The sequence below is a fragment of the Copadichromis virginalis genome, linkage group LG16 (assembly GCF_057382275.1).
Source record: "Copadichromis virginalis isolate Kocher_CV1m ecotype Utaka linkage group LG16, C_Virginalis_male_GT1.1, whole genome shotgun sequence".
NCBI lineage: Eukaryota > Metazoa > Chordata > Actinopteri > Cichliformes > Cichlidae > Copadichromis > Copadichromis virginalis.
Window position 1 is genome coordinate 26003158 of NC_140633.1, and position 16858 is coordinate 26020015.

General features: G+C 40.7%; 1 protein-coding gene across 2 annotated transcripts in view; it reads right to left on the reverse strand.

Annotated features, from left to right (window-relative positions):
- LOC146690922 (protein TANC1-like) overlaps positions 1 to 16858 on the reverse strand; it is a 113740-nt gene that overhangs the window by 62373 nt on the left and 34509 nt on the right. For both annotated transcript variants that reach the window (XM_085434105.1, XM_085434104.1), the window contains exon 4: positions 7201 to 7305. In XM_085434105.1, the coding sequence (XP_085290231.1) occupies positions 7201 to 7305 (105 nt within the window). The remainder of the gene's footprint in view (positions 1 to 7200; positions 7306 to 16858) is intronic.

Sequence of the window (16858 nt, forward strand, 5' to 3'; positions counted from 1 at the left end):
ACAGATTACCTCTTCGTCGTGGTTAGTGGGTGGGCGATATCAGGGAGCAAGTGAACATTCTGTCGTCAAAGTTAATGTGTAAAAAGCACGAAACATGGGCAAGTGGATGACCATTTGCGCCATTTACCTGGGGAACACCTGGCACCAGGATGCACTATGGGAAGAAGGCGAGCCAAGAGAGGCAGACCACCCTTTCATGGAAATCATATTCCCTGATGGCAGGATAATGGGCCCCCGCCACAAGGCAAAAATGCTTCAGGAATGGTTTGAGGAGCACAGCAAAGTTTAAGGTGTTAACTTGGCCTTTAAATTCCTCAGATCTCAATCCAATCGAGCATCTGTGGGATTTGCTGGACAAACAAGTCTGATCCATGGAGGCCAAACCTCGCAACTTAAAGTACTTAAAGGATCTTTTGCTAACATCTGAGTCCCAGATACCAAAGAACACCTTTGCAAAGTCCATCCCTCAGTGGTTTAGGCAGTAAAAGGGGGAGCAACACAGTGTTAGGCTGGTGGACATAATGTTATGTCTGATCGGTATAAATCAGTAATTGAAAGGTCAAATAAATGTGTTTTTAAAGATAAGTGCCAGAGTAATACAGGTTATCTATCTATCAGGACACTTTTAATAATCACTAAGCTCTGCCAATTATAACTTAGGTGCAAAGGCAAGAAAAACCTTTGGAAAGAGGTAAACAAAATGATAATTAGCTAATTTGTTTCAGAGTGCTATAATATTCCAATAATGAGATCCTAGAAGAGTGAAACAATTTGCAGACCTCGGCAACACCCTAATAATCCCACATTACAGGAGTAGTCTAACTCTAGGGTGACAAATGTGCTTTAAAAAAAAACAACAACAACAACAACAACTTTAAAATATAACAAATAATTAGAGCAGGAACCAATTATTCACATTCAATTATCATTACACACACACACACACACACACCTCAAACACGCACATTTTATTTATTCCATCAACTCTACGGTACTTTAAGGGAGAATTTAAAAAGGCTTTGGGGTAATCCAGTGGATGGGACCTCTTCACACTACATTACACTACAGTCCTAATTGGAAGTCTGTATATACAAAGAAAATAAAAAGCTATTAGGAGAGTCCAAGTTCTAACTTTTCTAACAAGGCTATAGAGTGCCTAGATGTAAAATAGTTGGTGAGATGGAATAAAACTGGCTGTAATATAGCAAATATCCAGTAATTTCACACTGGCTCTAATATCACATCCACAAATGATGCCTGTAGTCAGTCAGGAACATTACTCTCAAGACTGTTATTAACTCTTCTCGACTTTATTAACCTAGTTTATTAATTGGTACCACCTAGACGGACCTCATCTAAGTTTATGATTTTATGTACAAAAGGGGAGCCACACTAGGTCTCCAGTCATATGACAGCTGACATTTTTGTCAGTTACACGTCAGGGCAAATAGTTTTATTTATCTAAATGGAAGGCAGATAATAAGTAAAATGGCTAGCCGAAGAAAACCCTCCCTGTTCTAGGTAAAGCATCAGATTTGTCCTTTACTTTTTACGCTACCCTGGAGTTATGGAAAACCAGGGATGTAGCTGGAACCACTTTGTTATTCCGGTAACTGTACAGCAAATGGAGGCAAAAACAAAACAACATCGTTATCTGCTGCCGGAGGAAGTTTATGAGCAGGTGTGAAATAGCAGCCGTGTGGTTCCCTGATAGAAGAATGAAGACTGAAGGAGGAGGAGGAGAAGCAGAGGAATTTGGGGGGGGGGGGGGGGGGGGGGGGGGGAGAATCAGTAGAACAGACTGGATCTGCGGAGCTGCCTTAGCTCACTCGCTGCCAAGAAAACAATCCAGCCGGTGCTCATTAGCAGCTGGAGTTTCATTACCACAACAGTGGAGCCCGTTTAATGAACCCTCAATGAGAACATGCATCCTGCTTCCCCATTTGAGTTCAGGAGTACAAGGTGACGTGCCCCCCTGAAGCAAGTTGAGTGGTCTTATTGCACATTCCAGAGTTAGAATCTGCTGCAGGCGCAGATGGAGCGTCCAGCGAGACATTACATGAGATCAAGACTATAGATAACAGCGTATCTGGGGTGGGAGACGGCATAGAGGTAGTAATCATAGTGTGACTGGCATCTCAGCTGGACACCATACGCCAGCTGTTATTAATGTTGCTGCAATGGCAGATACAGATGGCATTTCATTAACTATTAGACCAACAGAGCTGAAGCTTCCTCACATGGCGATTCAGCCCCTTGGGCCAAAGAGATTGTGCTGTAAAGATCCTGCAGAGATGAGCAGACCACCCTAATCAAGCTTTACGATTTAGCGCAGGAAAAATAAAAAATAAAAATACGGTGAAAAGGTGATTTTAATCAAAAAGCTAAAGAGTGAATGAACAATTAACATGATTGGCTACAGAAACGCGCAAAACTATCACTCTGTGCCAGCCAAAACAAAAATCACATCGCATTAATTTCTGCTGCCTCAAAGTTACTATTCTCCTGAAGAGCAAATTATGAACAATGACAGGCTGAATATCATTATGAACTGGGAACAATTGGCCATGATTATACAATTTCACGAGCGTATTCATAATTGATTAAATTTAGCCACTGCATAAGCTGGGATTTATTGGTTTAGTAATAATAGAGTGCAAAGAGCACCACAAAGGGTGACACAGCCTCCAGAAAGTGTTAACAAATGAGTAACACACACAGTGCAGATGAAACGAGACTAAGATTACTACTGTTTTATTTTAAAATGGAGCAAACTTAATATTATAACCAGATGGTTTAGGAGGTGCAAATTCACATAATTCTTAGCCAAATAAGCCTGACCATTGTTTTAACACTGACAAGATAATAAATACATGAACAAACAGGTGTTAAGTGTTCGGACACTGGTCTTACTGGAGTTGTAAAATGAGGGATTTGAAGAGAGACATAATTGTAGGAGAGGACAGGACCTGCGGTTCAGTCTTGACTGACTGAGACAGAGACGGGACTCCGAGAGCACAGCTGAAACAATTCTGTCAACCAGACTGTTGGCTGCCTGTTGCAAACACACTCAAGCATGCAAACACACACATACATAAACAAAGACAAAGGCAACTGCGGACACTCGGGCAAAATAAAAATACCCTCTGCAGTTACACGCAGGCACAGGAAACATAACCCTTTCTCAAAGACAGTGCCATGCGAGATGACTCCTGAGTAGGTCAAAAGCATGTTTCCTTTCTTAGCCTGCAGCCCATCCTGCTCAGCCACAATGCAGAGCATGAAAAATGACAACGCTTTGAGCCCGACCCAAAAGACGAACAAGTGAAGTAACCATGCAACACAGGGACAAAACTCACGCTGCATTAAAAACTGTCAAAAGAAAATTACATTCAACTTTTTTGAAAATCAGCCTCAGCAGCACTAAAGACTTGTCTCTGTCTACAGATGTGGACGTGGTTCTGGACACTCAGGACAGGCGTCCTTCAGTAAAAGCCCCTCTTCAGAGCTCCCACTTTATTTGTGCTGTAAATGACACACAGTCTTCATCCTGCAAAACTCCATTATTCCAGCAGTCTCTCAACAATGTGATGCTGACCTTGTTATTAAAGCAATGAAGTTGTCTCATGCTGCTTCAACAGTTTACTCTGTCTGAAGTAGAGGACAACACAAGCTGAAAGATGCTCTGTTTTAAAAAAAAAAAAAAAAAAAAAAGCAATAGTGGGTAATGTCCTTGTCACATGTGACCCATGGTGCATATGCATGATTCTGTCCACATGGGAGAAAGTATTCAAAAGACTGTAAGTGAGCCTCACTCTGCTGCATCTGGGCTATCAGAATTAGCCACCATTAGTGCCTGATTATGCACGATTAGGTGATGAGCTGTTATATTCTTATAATTTCTCAGCTATAACATTTTTTAACCTGCCAACTACGGCTGCGAGAAGAACCCGATGGAAAGTTTCTTCTTTCCTATCAGCTGATTGTCTGCAGTATTTACTGAATAATTGTGCGCAGAACAAACAAAGGGAAGAAGTAAGTAGATGTCTGACCTTAAAACGGACTGGTTATTTCTTCAGCTGAAAAACATTTATATAAAAAAAAAAAAAAAAAAAAAATCACTCTCAGAGAACAGAATAAGACAGAAATGCCTTAAATGCCTGGGAGCTTTTATACCAACAGTTGTATGTGGTGCAATAAAAATAAACTACATACGACTGGGCAGTGTCCTAGAAGCAGTCATTTCTAATTTGTCAGAAACTGACCAGATCTCTATCATCTCTATCACTGGGAGCAGACCCAAAAAATAACATAATGCAAAATTTAGTTAAATTATCGGATAGTTGTAACTCATTTCTTGCAGTAAAATGATTCTATACATGTATATCTAGTAGCAAAAAGATAGTTTGGAGGCCTGCACATGTACATCTGCCACATGCATGAGATAACAGCTTCAGTACAGAAAGCCCTATCACAGTTTTTCATCTGTTATTGCATCACAGATGTTTTTTTAATGGTTAAAATGTGTATTTTTGTCATTAATATGCATTTCAATTAAATTATATTCAAAACCGGGTCCTAAAAACAACAAACTCTTGAAAGTCTTCAACCCATTATTCAGTACTTGTATTGAGTATATTATCTGTGCTGCAGAAAACAACTACATTTTTTTAATGTTAATGGGCTTATTCCCTAAGTGTCAAATGCTTACCAGGGTGTATATAATATACAGACAACTTAAAAAAAAATAAGGCTTTAAAAAGTTCAGCATATTTCTGATTCGTTTTAAGACAGCAGAGCAATATCAGTTTTACAACTACGCAAATGAATCCCAATAAGCCAATAAACAAAATGTCCAACTTCCTTATCTAATCCTAGCATTATGCTATAGTTTCACTCCACAAGCATCACATCCACTTCTGAGAGAACTCTATTACGAGATATTACAAACACATTAAAGCTCAGCATCTGGAATGAGGGGCAACCTCTGGAGCTGAAAAGCTGTGGAAGAGAAAGAAAGTGTAGTTCCTCTAGCACTGCTTCAAATGAGAGTCAATTCCTATAGACCCCATTTCTTTACACCAGTTTTGTCCTCTGTGGATGACTTTGATAAGTTCAAGAACTGCAAGAACACATCCATCTTTAATACTGTTTATGGTTTGGAAGCATCAAAAGGTTCATCTCGTCTCATCGATGTGCCGAAAGGATGTACTTTGAGTCTCTGGTGCCCGCTTCTGGCATTCATACCTTCCTCAGCTCTTCTTGCCCCTGCCACTAACAGGAACACCCAATCTAATCTGATGCTGCCACCTTCATGCTTAACCACACGGAAGGTATTTGTCTGCTGATGAACAGTGCCCGATGGGGTGTTGATTGTGGATTATGTTCGGCAGGCAGTGCTCAGAGTTCTCCGTAACGATTTCAGTGTCTGTTTTGTCAGACAGGAGAATCTTTCTCCTCGTGCTCTCAGAGTCTTTTAAATGCCATTTGACAAGCTCCAAATAGGCTGTCATGCCTTTGCTCAAAGTGCAGCTGCTCTACAATAAAGGCCTTATTGATGAAATGCGGCTAAGACGGTCATCCTTTCCCCCCTCGATCTCTGCAGAGGACTGCTGAAGCTCTGTGGGTTTTGCCAAATGACCTGAAGAAGACCCTTCACGCTCAGTGTCCAAGACTGGTGGGAGAGCCCGTTCAAGGAAGCATCCAGATGGCGCCAAACTTCGTCCTTTTTAAAACATATTGAGATTCACTGCGCTCCTGGAAACATGCAGATCTCTGGAAGAAGTTTTCTCACAGTGGTCCACAGACATACTTAGACTTTATTAAAGGTTTTTGTTCTTGCATGAACTGAAGTGTGGGGTGTTCATATACACATGTGCACCTTTAAGCTGTGGCCAGGAAATCTACAGCCAAGATCTAAACACACTTATGAATAACTGAAGATAAAAGGAAGGACATGACCATAATTTTGACAATCACAACAAAGGGCCTTAATGCTTTTACGAAAAATCGATTTTACTGTTTCATTTTTTAAGTTACTGAATGGTTATTAAGAAGAAAAAGGCCAACTTCCACATCTACAACATAAAGTGTGCTAAAATAAATGCCATATTATTCTCCCATGAAACTGAAGACGAGTCCATACTAAACACACAAGTCCTTTCTGTGATCTGAAGTAGTTTAACATCACCTCCCCTTGAGCATTTTTTTTTTCACTGCATCATTAAGCAATGAAGAGGGAAGAGGGTAAGATTAGATAAGGAGGCGTGGGGAATAGTGGAAAGGTGTTGAGAAAAGAAATAGGGTGTTGATTTTGGAACTGCATTTGCATTTGTGCTCAAAAACATTGGTTTAGGACTTATCCAGTAATATATTTCTGCTCAGTCACACAAGCAAGGACTCTCTTTTGTAATTAGTAAATAAAAGTAACGGTACGGAAACTGACGAGGTCATATTTATTTACTGTCTGCTATCTGCTGGTAGCCTACTCTGAGCTCTATGTTAGTTGAACGTCAGACACACCCTCGTGCCTTAGTATGCGACAGTCAGCTGTGCCGAGTTACTAAATTCTATGTACGTTATGTGAGCCATGCATAACAATAGAGCGCTCTTTGTGCATTGCCTTTTGCTAAAGATTACACATCTTACATCTCCACTTAAGCCTATGGGAGGAATTTGAGCCCAGTCTTCTCTACTGGAAATCTAAACTGAGCACTTAGGGGAACATTACCCCTAAACACAAACACAACGCCCAACAAAAGTGAGAATAGGCAGTAATAACGCTGAAAGCACATCTCACAAACATGTGGAAGCACAAGAATTTTCATGTATAGTTCCTGAGAAATGAAAGCCCCTGTCCCCATTATACCCCGAAATCCGCAAATCCAGCGCTTTGCTCAGACAACATGTCCCCACAAACTGGAAAACTGACTCCTCTGTAATCTAAACACACAGTTTAGAATAAACACGGCACTACCGAGTGTTTGCACGGGGCTCACATGTACTGTGTACTTAAACTGAGTCATCAGTAACTGATGCTACCCTTAAATAACAAAGCCCTGCTCTTAAAAGCCACTGACAACAATGAGGACCCCAGGCAATGACATGCATAATTTTCTCTTACGGCAGTTTTTAAGTGCACTTTTCCCCTCAACCCCAGCAAAAACAGCCATTTAGAAAATTTGCAAAAGTAAAACTCACCATTGTGGGACGACTCCTTGTTATCGGTCGCTTTCCTCCGAGCTGACACGATGGCATCAGAAGGCACGCGAGGGCTCTCTACATATTTGGGCTTCCTAACTGGACCTGCCAGCACGAACAGAAGATACAGGGAGAATGAGAGAGTGAGAGAGCGCGTGCATCCGACAGAGAGAGAGGGGGGGGGAAAGAAATGCAGAAGAGACCGAGGGAAAACAGAGAGAGAGTTCTCACAGGATTAATATGTTCCAGATGGCACTGGAGATGAGAGGTAGTGGTGTCTTAGTTGGACAGGCTTAGCTGCACTCCGTAGCTTACATAAAACTCACTCACACACTCTCAGACAGCTCCCTGCGTTGATAGCAGCTCTGGTCTGTCTGACAACTCAGAATGCTGTCTGCATTGCTGGAGACTCTCGGTAAAAAAGCGGCTAGCTGGCTCTGGGAATGTAAACTACAGCAGGAAACCACAACAATTAGCCTCTAAGTGAACTAAAGATCCTTGCTCAAGCGCACACGTGCATTGTTGGAAATGCAAGAGAAGAAAATTGCCAAACAGACAAAGCATCCCCCCCCCATTATTTTATCTGAAAGTGTGTCCTTCTATTGTGGCAACAATAGTTGCATCTTTTGGTTAGATTGACCGCAAAGTGTCCAACTCTGATGATGTATCTGGGACAATGGAACAGCCCTTAGAGGAACGTCATTGTGAGCACAAGGCGATGACTTTGGCTAGCTGCACTGTTCCCTGCACTCACACCATGACAGTACTCTGACCCCATTTCCCATAAAAGGTAAGACAATGTGTGAAATGCAAAGAACTAAATTATTAGAATATTTAATGTAACAATTTTAAATGTTGCACACCACTGGCATACCCATCCTCATAGATGCGCAGCTGCTTGTGCAACATTTATACTTTTGCACAAAAAAAAAAAAAAAAACGATATCCAGTAAAAGCTGCCGTTTAACCAGCCCTGCTGGGAATAAACATGCAGTTTGGTGGAGCAGCACTGCAGCAAAGGCCTACTGATCTTTCCTAAAAGTGCCAATTCACTGGTTAAAACACATTTTTAAGTTCTCTACTTGGAACTCACATTTTACCGAGACTTAAGAGCAGATCAAAAATGTAACCACAAAAAAAAAAAAAAAAAAAAAAAAAAAAAAAAATCTGAAAACAGGAGGTGACTGTGTTATTTAGATCTGTAAATCCATAAAACAGCATGCCCCGACTCTTTGCAACTACTTTGGCCTTGACCTCCTGCAAGTAAAACCTCCTCCTCCTCCAGGCTCTTATCAGATAACTGTATGTGTAACCCCAGTCATAACATAGAGAACAGACAGGAGATCAGAGACTGCGATTTCCACATTACCACATTCAGTCACTCCCAACCCCAAACAATTCCTGTGAATCAAATGGAGCAATTTATAAAACCGCTTCTGCTTGATGCACAGTGCCATCTATGGATATGCAACTTGAAATGCATAGTGGAAAAATGGTGGCTTTTGATACCTCGCATGAGCTTCTGTATGTACAATCTGGGTGTTCTCGTCTGTCACTAGAAGAACTCAAAGTAAAAGCCCAAAACCAAATGGAGCGTCCATTCAGAGAAGCTGCGCAGAAGCTGTCCCATGTAGCAAAGAAACTGTTTTAAAGGTGATGATGATTTTTCTTTTAAAAGCACTATAATCTAAGGATTGGCATTCAAACGCAATGGGATGTTACAGATTTGTGCAGACAGATGGGTTAAAGCCTGAAGGGACTGGGTTAGTGAAGCATTTACAAAAGCGATCGAAGTCAGCCTGTTATTTGGGAGACACAGCCAAAGAGTATCCTGAAAACCTCCATTCATCTGCAGATGGTCAGGCACAACCTATTACCCGGGAGTCACATGGCTCCAATTAAAACGGGACTACAGGGACGGAGAGCGTTGTATGCGAGACACACACTTAGTTCAGGTAAATAACTTGGATGAAAAGTGAACTGGCTAATATGTTCCACTGACTGTATTTCATATAAAACAACAAGGGGCATAGTTTGAGTAATCTAAACCATATGTTCAAGTTCAGATTCAGTTTACAAAGAGGAGCACAGGATCCACACAAGAAATGACAAACATGTGGCTGCCCATCATGGATAATTTTAGGCCACATCTAAGGGCTGATAATGCAGAGAAATGGTAAAAGGTCTTCCGGCATGACTCACATTTTTGAGCATCAGACAAGGCACAGAAGAATTTCCTCTCGGTTCAAAATCTCATCTCAAGATTTAACAGGTTTCCATTAACGCTCCGCACTGATAAAGAAGCAATTGCCATTTATAACAGGCGTGAGAAGGTCACAGAAATTGAGCCCTTTGATATATGACCTCATGAAGGACAACAAGAGAAAGGCAAAAATGAGTTGCACTCTGACTTGCATCAATTTCAAAGGGTATATGATTAATCACAAATGTAAATTTATTAATTGTAAAAAGAAACTGACAGGAAATCATAACAAGGGAGGATGTGATGATTTTTTCCAGGGAGCGATATCGCCGAGCTATCAACTACGCTATATCTCCACATCACATCTCAGAGCTAGACACAACAAATCCAGAACACCTCATGAACCCTGGACAAAAGGAAGCCATCTCATTCCGATGCCCTCGGAAAACAGCAGGGAAAACCAGCAGACTGGTGCAAAAGGAGGCTGCAACTAAGGGAGAGAAAAAAGAAACTGGAGTGGTGTGGAAAGTAGCATGTGGCCAACAGCACCCAAATATAACTATGTATAAAACAGAAGCAGGATGACAACATTTGACCTTCATTCCTTTCAAATCTTGTTAAAAGTGCTTTTTCTTTGTATCTCGGTTGATTATTATGACATTGACACAAAGGCATTCCTGCTTAAAACCATGATAGTCCTACACATTACAAAAAGAAATAAATAAATCTGATCCATTAGGATATGGACTACACAAGACCTCTGAGGGTACCTGGTAATATCTCACACTAATACTTTCTTTGACTCCATGAAGTTACAGGTGATTCAGTCTACAACCAGTGAACAAAGCTCTTAACAACAAGAACCTCCACAACAGGTTCATCTGCACAATAAGACACATACTTCTATTAACTGTTTTTAAAACTGTGTATCCAAGTACAAAGTACGTGGTTATTGAGGTATTTGCATCTTACAAAAGCCTTATTTGATTAGAAGAAGAGAACGAGCTTGCCTGCGTCTCCTTTTGATGAATGTGAGCCCACGCACATGAACAGTCCTTTTTTAAAACTTCTATAAAACTAGCACAGAAACTAAGGAAATTTGTTTCTGGCCAATAAATGTCATACCGTTGGCCTTTTTATTTCGCCTCAATGGTGCCACATTTGTAAAGAAAATGACTTTGTGGGTTGAGCAGCATAGTTGAGTTTGTGCTAATGAAAAACTTGCTAAATCTTCTCTGTCAGTGCCAAACATCTCATTCTGCTGTTGGTGCCATTTATTTGTTTGGATGATTGAAGTCTGAAAAAAATAATCTGAAGAATACATTTAACAATTTATTCATTGAACAAATACGACCACACTGACCACATTTCCCTACTTCAAGCTTATTTGTTGACTGGCAAACATGTTATGTCGGTTTAATTTGCTATATTAGATAAATTGCCAGGCCAGGTTTAGCTCACCCTCAACAGGGGCGTAATTTCCAGGGGGGGTTCAGTTCGAACTGAAGAAGCTTCCTGAAGAAGCTTCTCGGATGAGAGGTGAAACGTTTTCAAGCAACTTAAAGAAGACCAGACGCCTTTCTTTCCAAGCTCCTTAGACTACGATGACCTGGATGACTGAGAACCTTCACAGACATAAATGAATGTTAAACAAGCAGGGAAAAGCAAGTATACAGACTGCAGTCTGTGAGTGCAGAGCACCCACTGGTTGGTATTCACTATCAGACACAGGAATCCATAACCAGCAAGCTATCAGTCAGCAGGCGCATGCACACATTTATACACATACCAGCCTGTCAAATACCTATCACCAACAACTTACAATGTCCAGTCAACACCACTGAAAGGGAGGATTGTTCATAGCTAGGAAGTGATCAAGAAGCTTTCCCAGCATTCTTCAAGATGGACTCTGACTTCTTCACATTTCAACTTCTCAATGAGACAGTGTGTCTTCTTTGTGCAGCCGAGGAGAATGAACTCAGTCCCACAACGTTCGTCTTTATGCTCCAAATGTGACGACGAGCTCAACTCAAAAGCGAAAACGAATATATGCTGGCAAGATGATGCTAGATGGTATTCTGAATTCTGCATGTTTACTCCATGTCTAATGCACCCAGTCTTTTATAATATAGTCTTTTTAATATTCGTACCAAAATCTCAACCAACAAAGCTGATAGAGTATTAGAAGCATTTTGCTTTAGGAACTGAAATCACAAACTTGTGATTCCTTTTTCTTTTAGCAGTCAGAAATATTAGTCCTCTCTGGTTAATATGATTTTTGTATTGTACTACACAACTGCATGTTTAATCATCACCACTCTCAGATATCCTGTTTCACAAAGTGATTTTAAATATGCATTAACTGGAATTTATGCCTCTGTGCTAAATCTACACCACAAACTAGAGCCTAACTGATATACTGGCCGATATTAGTCGAATTTATGTCGGACTATGTCAAATTTTTAAATTTTATTTTATTTTTTTAAAGAATCGATATTCATCTTAACAGCGTCGTAATCAATTCATCAGTGCGGCATGCAACAACTGGTTGTTGTGCCATTTAGTGCCATCAGTTCTTCCTTTGCATGTCCATCTACTTTTATCTGTTAAGAGTGGATCGACTTGAACAGACACTCTACTGCCAACTAGTGTTCTGGAGCCATATCTGTAGTGGAACAGTGGCATAAAAGGCAATCTATTATAATACACGACGACATCTTGCACACATCTCAGCACTACTGAGCAGCAGAGGAAGCTATGACAGTTTATCCAGCACTGGTTTCTGGGGCAGTAGGTGAGTTGAGATTTCACTGCAGATGAAAGAAAGAGGAGACCGCATGTGATAAGAAGCTAAACCTGTGGTGTAGTCAAGTGCAGTCAGGTGGAGGACTGGATAGCGCTTCTCATAGCGTGCTCATCAGAAGAACATTTCAAAGGATCCCTGTAGCCTCACAAGGTCTTTTACAGCTCAGCTCTCGGAAAGGCATCAATATTCCCCCAGGGCTGTCTGGTAACTGTCAAAACCCCAGAGTTGACTTCAGGAGAGCTCACCTCAAAAGGGCTACAGCTGGCTTTGAAGAGAGTTTCTACCCTCTTGACAGAAGACTGATATATCAAACCTGTACTCGCCTTCATGTTTCCTTTAATATTATTTGTGTTAAGCTGAAAATAATGTGAAAACTGTTTCAAAATAATCCGCAGCTGTATAACTGCAAACAACAGCCTTCTGTTAGACAAGGTGGTTTTAGCTAAACCAGAAACAACTTGAACATCTTGTTAATGACTGCTTCCTATCAATGAGGCTTTGCGAAAACGTGCAAATCTATGTAGACATCCTGAAGTGTTTTACAAAATTACCATTACCTAATGTCTGCGGTATTTGAGATCTTTCTGGAAAAGACGTTAAAGATAATCTTCAGAACATTTTTATGTGGCCTGTAGAGCTATTATCGCTTACAGCCAGAGCTAAAGTTATGGGACCAACCAAAACAGGAACAAAAAATACACACTGCACAATGACTCAAACGGTTAGCCACCACTCAGAGACAGCAGCCTGGATGCTGTTGATGCACAGCTACTGCCACAAAATAGAAATAAAGAGGAGATAAGCAACAACGAGGCCAAGGGATCAGACCACTAGCAATGAAGTCATCAGTTTACACAAACACACACCCACCTACACACACACACGCAACATGACGAGGTCTGGCAAGCCAAAAGCTACTGTTCCTCAGTAGAGAAAGAGAAAACAAAGGAGTCTAAGCAGGAATGGTATCAGCAAGGTGACCTTCGCACATGGATGTTAGGAAATAACGAGTCTCCAAGCTTTTCTAGGTAGAGAGATTATGCCAAATACATGTCATACTCTCTGGCGGTGATTTGCAGGCCTGCTCAGCTAATCAATAAATTAATCATCCCTTAAGCCCCCAAAAGGCAACGTTCCATCAGAACAGTTAACCTATTTTGATACACGCGAGAGCCTACCAGAGAACAATCCCCATGGGACCACAGTGCATATTTGGCAATTAAAATGATCCACTGCCCATAAAAGCAATACAATAATGCGAATAGCTGTTTTATGAGCCAGTGCAGGCTGACAAAGAGGTAAAGCATGGATCTACCTACAGGAAGGTCACACAGCTACCGCACGTACAACAAGAGCGTCCATATCAACTCAGCCTCAATCATTCCTCAGCCTCTCAGTGGAAATCATGGGGACCAAAATATTTCAGCCGCTATTTATGATTTTTCAAACACTTCCTGTGACCAACACTGAGATGCTGCAAGCTGCTGCATATGCAACAAGGGTGCAGGGGTTTCCCCCGTAACTCAATCAGCAGCCCATTAGGATTTTTAATCCAAAAATGGGACAATAACCTTCTATAACCAGAGGAGGTCACTGTGGAGATACCCAGGAGAATGTCACGAGGTGGGGCACAAAGAATTTATAACTACTAAAACAAAAACAAACAAAAAACTCCCCCGAAAACCCAAGAACAAAATTGAACCCAATTTTCTATCTCAACCAGCATGTTAAAAAAATAAAACTGAAAAGAAGACAGTCGTGTAGCACAAGAGGGATACAGGCAAGACAGGTACATTCAAAAGAGCGTAATCACCTCACGGGCCTGCGAGTGGCTCTTTAAACACACAGTAAAGTCTAGGTGCTGTACAACACATGTCAGAGCGCTGTGTTTCATGGCTAAGCTCTGGGCTTAGCTGATCAAAGCCGTGCCACTCAACGCCACCAGACTTTGCGGCTCAGGCATCCGTCACACTCCTAATTAACTCAATGTTTCTCTGTTGTCCCCTGTGAAGTTTTCATGAAAAGAACAACCACTTAGCTGGGGCCTTCCAAACTGCAGTAGATTATCCAATGTGTCAGGAAATGAAGGCCAGCCACAAAATGCTTTCTGAATCTGTGAAACCACTTCCCCTGCCCGTGCAGCGCTGATGTGCAGCACGGGAGGGAGACCAAACAGATGTGCGAAAAAATGCACTTAAGGATTTACTGCATGTATAAATGAATGCGGTGTACCTGAACTAGCTGACAGGAGTAGTTTCACACCACTAAAAAAAAAAAAAAAAAAAAAAACAACATTAAAAATTAATCAACTGCTTTTCTCCACTATTGGCAAGTTATTGTTTTGTAGAGAAATGTCTCTCAGAGGAAAGCAGAAGATCTTTGATGGAGCATATTAAGCAACTAAGCCTTGCTATCAGACACACCATGTATGTATCAATAAAATTAGATATACTGGCCCTTTTCAGTCTTCTAATAGGTAACATCGCTGGATTAATCAATCAGTTAAATGGCAGCGTTGTGTATTCAGATATAGGTCATACATATGGGAAATATTCCTCGTGACCTCAATCAAACAATCCCACAGTGATAGAAAAAGGAAGAATAAATGGGGACATTTTGCATCAAGTCAACTATGTAAAGGGACCTAATATAACAGGTCGGGCTTTATTATATTTAACATGGCACTTATATGTTGATAGCCATTTAAAGCTCTTTTATGTAGTTATAGGAACATGTCCTTATGCCCTTTTAGTAAATCGATCAGAAAACATGAAACTGCAATTTTTTAAAAGGGGAGATCAAATGTGTTGGCTCACCTGTCTGAAGCAACATTGTTTTCTATTACATCTAATCAATCTCGTCTCTACACACTGAATAATCCATGTTATATGAAATCACTACCGTTGTGCCACATGAATAAAAGCAACTCTCTCTGTTTAGAGAAGCTTCGTGGATTGTTTCTATTACTTTCTGATGAGGAAAAAATGAATATCTAGCTTCAAAACGAAGATTATAGCCATTACAAGCCGATCTATGACATGTGAACTATCAAAGTTTGTATATAATAAGCAGTTTATTCTGTAAGAGATGTTAAGCTGCAGGAAATATTACACACTACAAATGAAGTTCAACACAGTCAGGCTTTCTTTGCCTTTCTTTGTCAAGCTAGCTTGAAAAAACCTAAACCCCAGTTGGAGATAATAGGGATCACAACGGTGGTTAGCTACTTTTTTCAGTCAAGCCAGGCTTTGTGTTCCAGTGCTTTGCACTCTCATATAAAAATAGGTGTTTCTCAGGTCATGTGATTCTTCCTCTGCTCAAAACGATCCCTATGAGTGTCCCTTACTTAAATGAGAGAAGTTATAACTTGGTGATAAAAAGATGTAAATAACACAAAAAATACAACAGTAAAAAGCAACAGTTTTACAGATAAGACAAAAGACTAATGCTACAGAAAATTGTTACTTTTGGGAGTATTAAAATAAGCATTTTGATCCAAGTGAACAATTTTATCACTGAGTGCTGCTGTTTTTTTTTTCTAAGGTGACAGCTGTAAATTAGTAATCTCACTTTGCAGTACACCCCTCGCCTTCAAGAAACGTCTGTATATTGTATCTTGTAGTGAACTTGCAGGTCAAGCATACATTTCCAAAACACTGTTCCTTTGTTGTGAAGTGACTGATCTCCACATGTGTTTGCTGGATGAAAACATCCTCTGGCTCTGATTAAACAGGACCAGACGCTTGTAAACTTTATGTTTGTGTCAGAATTTACCAATAATTCATGCTTTGCTGTTACAAACATCTGCATACGGATTACTGTAACTCAGATGAACGCGTGCTAGTTTCAAGAGTGATCCGTACTAAATGAATATACACCTTGATGACTCAACAAAAAGGTAAATTCAGCATCATCGTCACAAAGCTGAAACCCTTCCTGCAGCGTGTTTAATAATTCTCGTCCATGGGTTTTCACAGTTATCTGCGAGGACAGTGGAGGAGAATTAACAGACCCTCCCCCAGCCCTCTCCTGCTGGTGGTCCTCCATAAAATCCTATCTTGTCCCTCCACTTTTTCCCCCTTTTTCATGCCTCAGAGCACCCCAAGAGGGAATATGCTTTTAATGAGTGTCCCCTTTCCCCTGTCCCCTGGGCCATTTTCTCCTTCACAAACCCAGCCTCATAGCTCTCTTCATCCCCTTGTGCTCATTCATTTCAAGCACTCATTGCAAATCCTGAGTCATCCGAGGAAAATGAACACATTTAACTTGAGTGGCAGCTAAACAAACAAAACTCTACTTCGCAGGGCATTTGTGTTTTTTAAACAAGAAAGCACATTTGCAATTGTTTTCAGTTTCCACTGAACATCTGCATAATGCACTGCATCGCGGTCTCAGGATTATTTCAGTACTGGGATTTGGGAGAATTGCAGAAAATGTGCATAACAGTGAAAAATGCTACAGCAAACAGGATTTCCTAAGAAATGCAAAGAAATACGATGCGATCTTCAACCCTTAAAACTGCAGTTATTCAATTATTTTTTTCACAGAGACATTCACAACCTACAAACTTCCTATCACCTCATCTTTACACTAAATAGATCAAAGCTGTAACCACTCTAAACAATGGCTTGATAGCCCACAGATGAGTG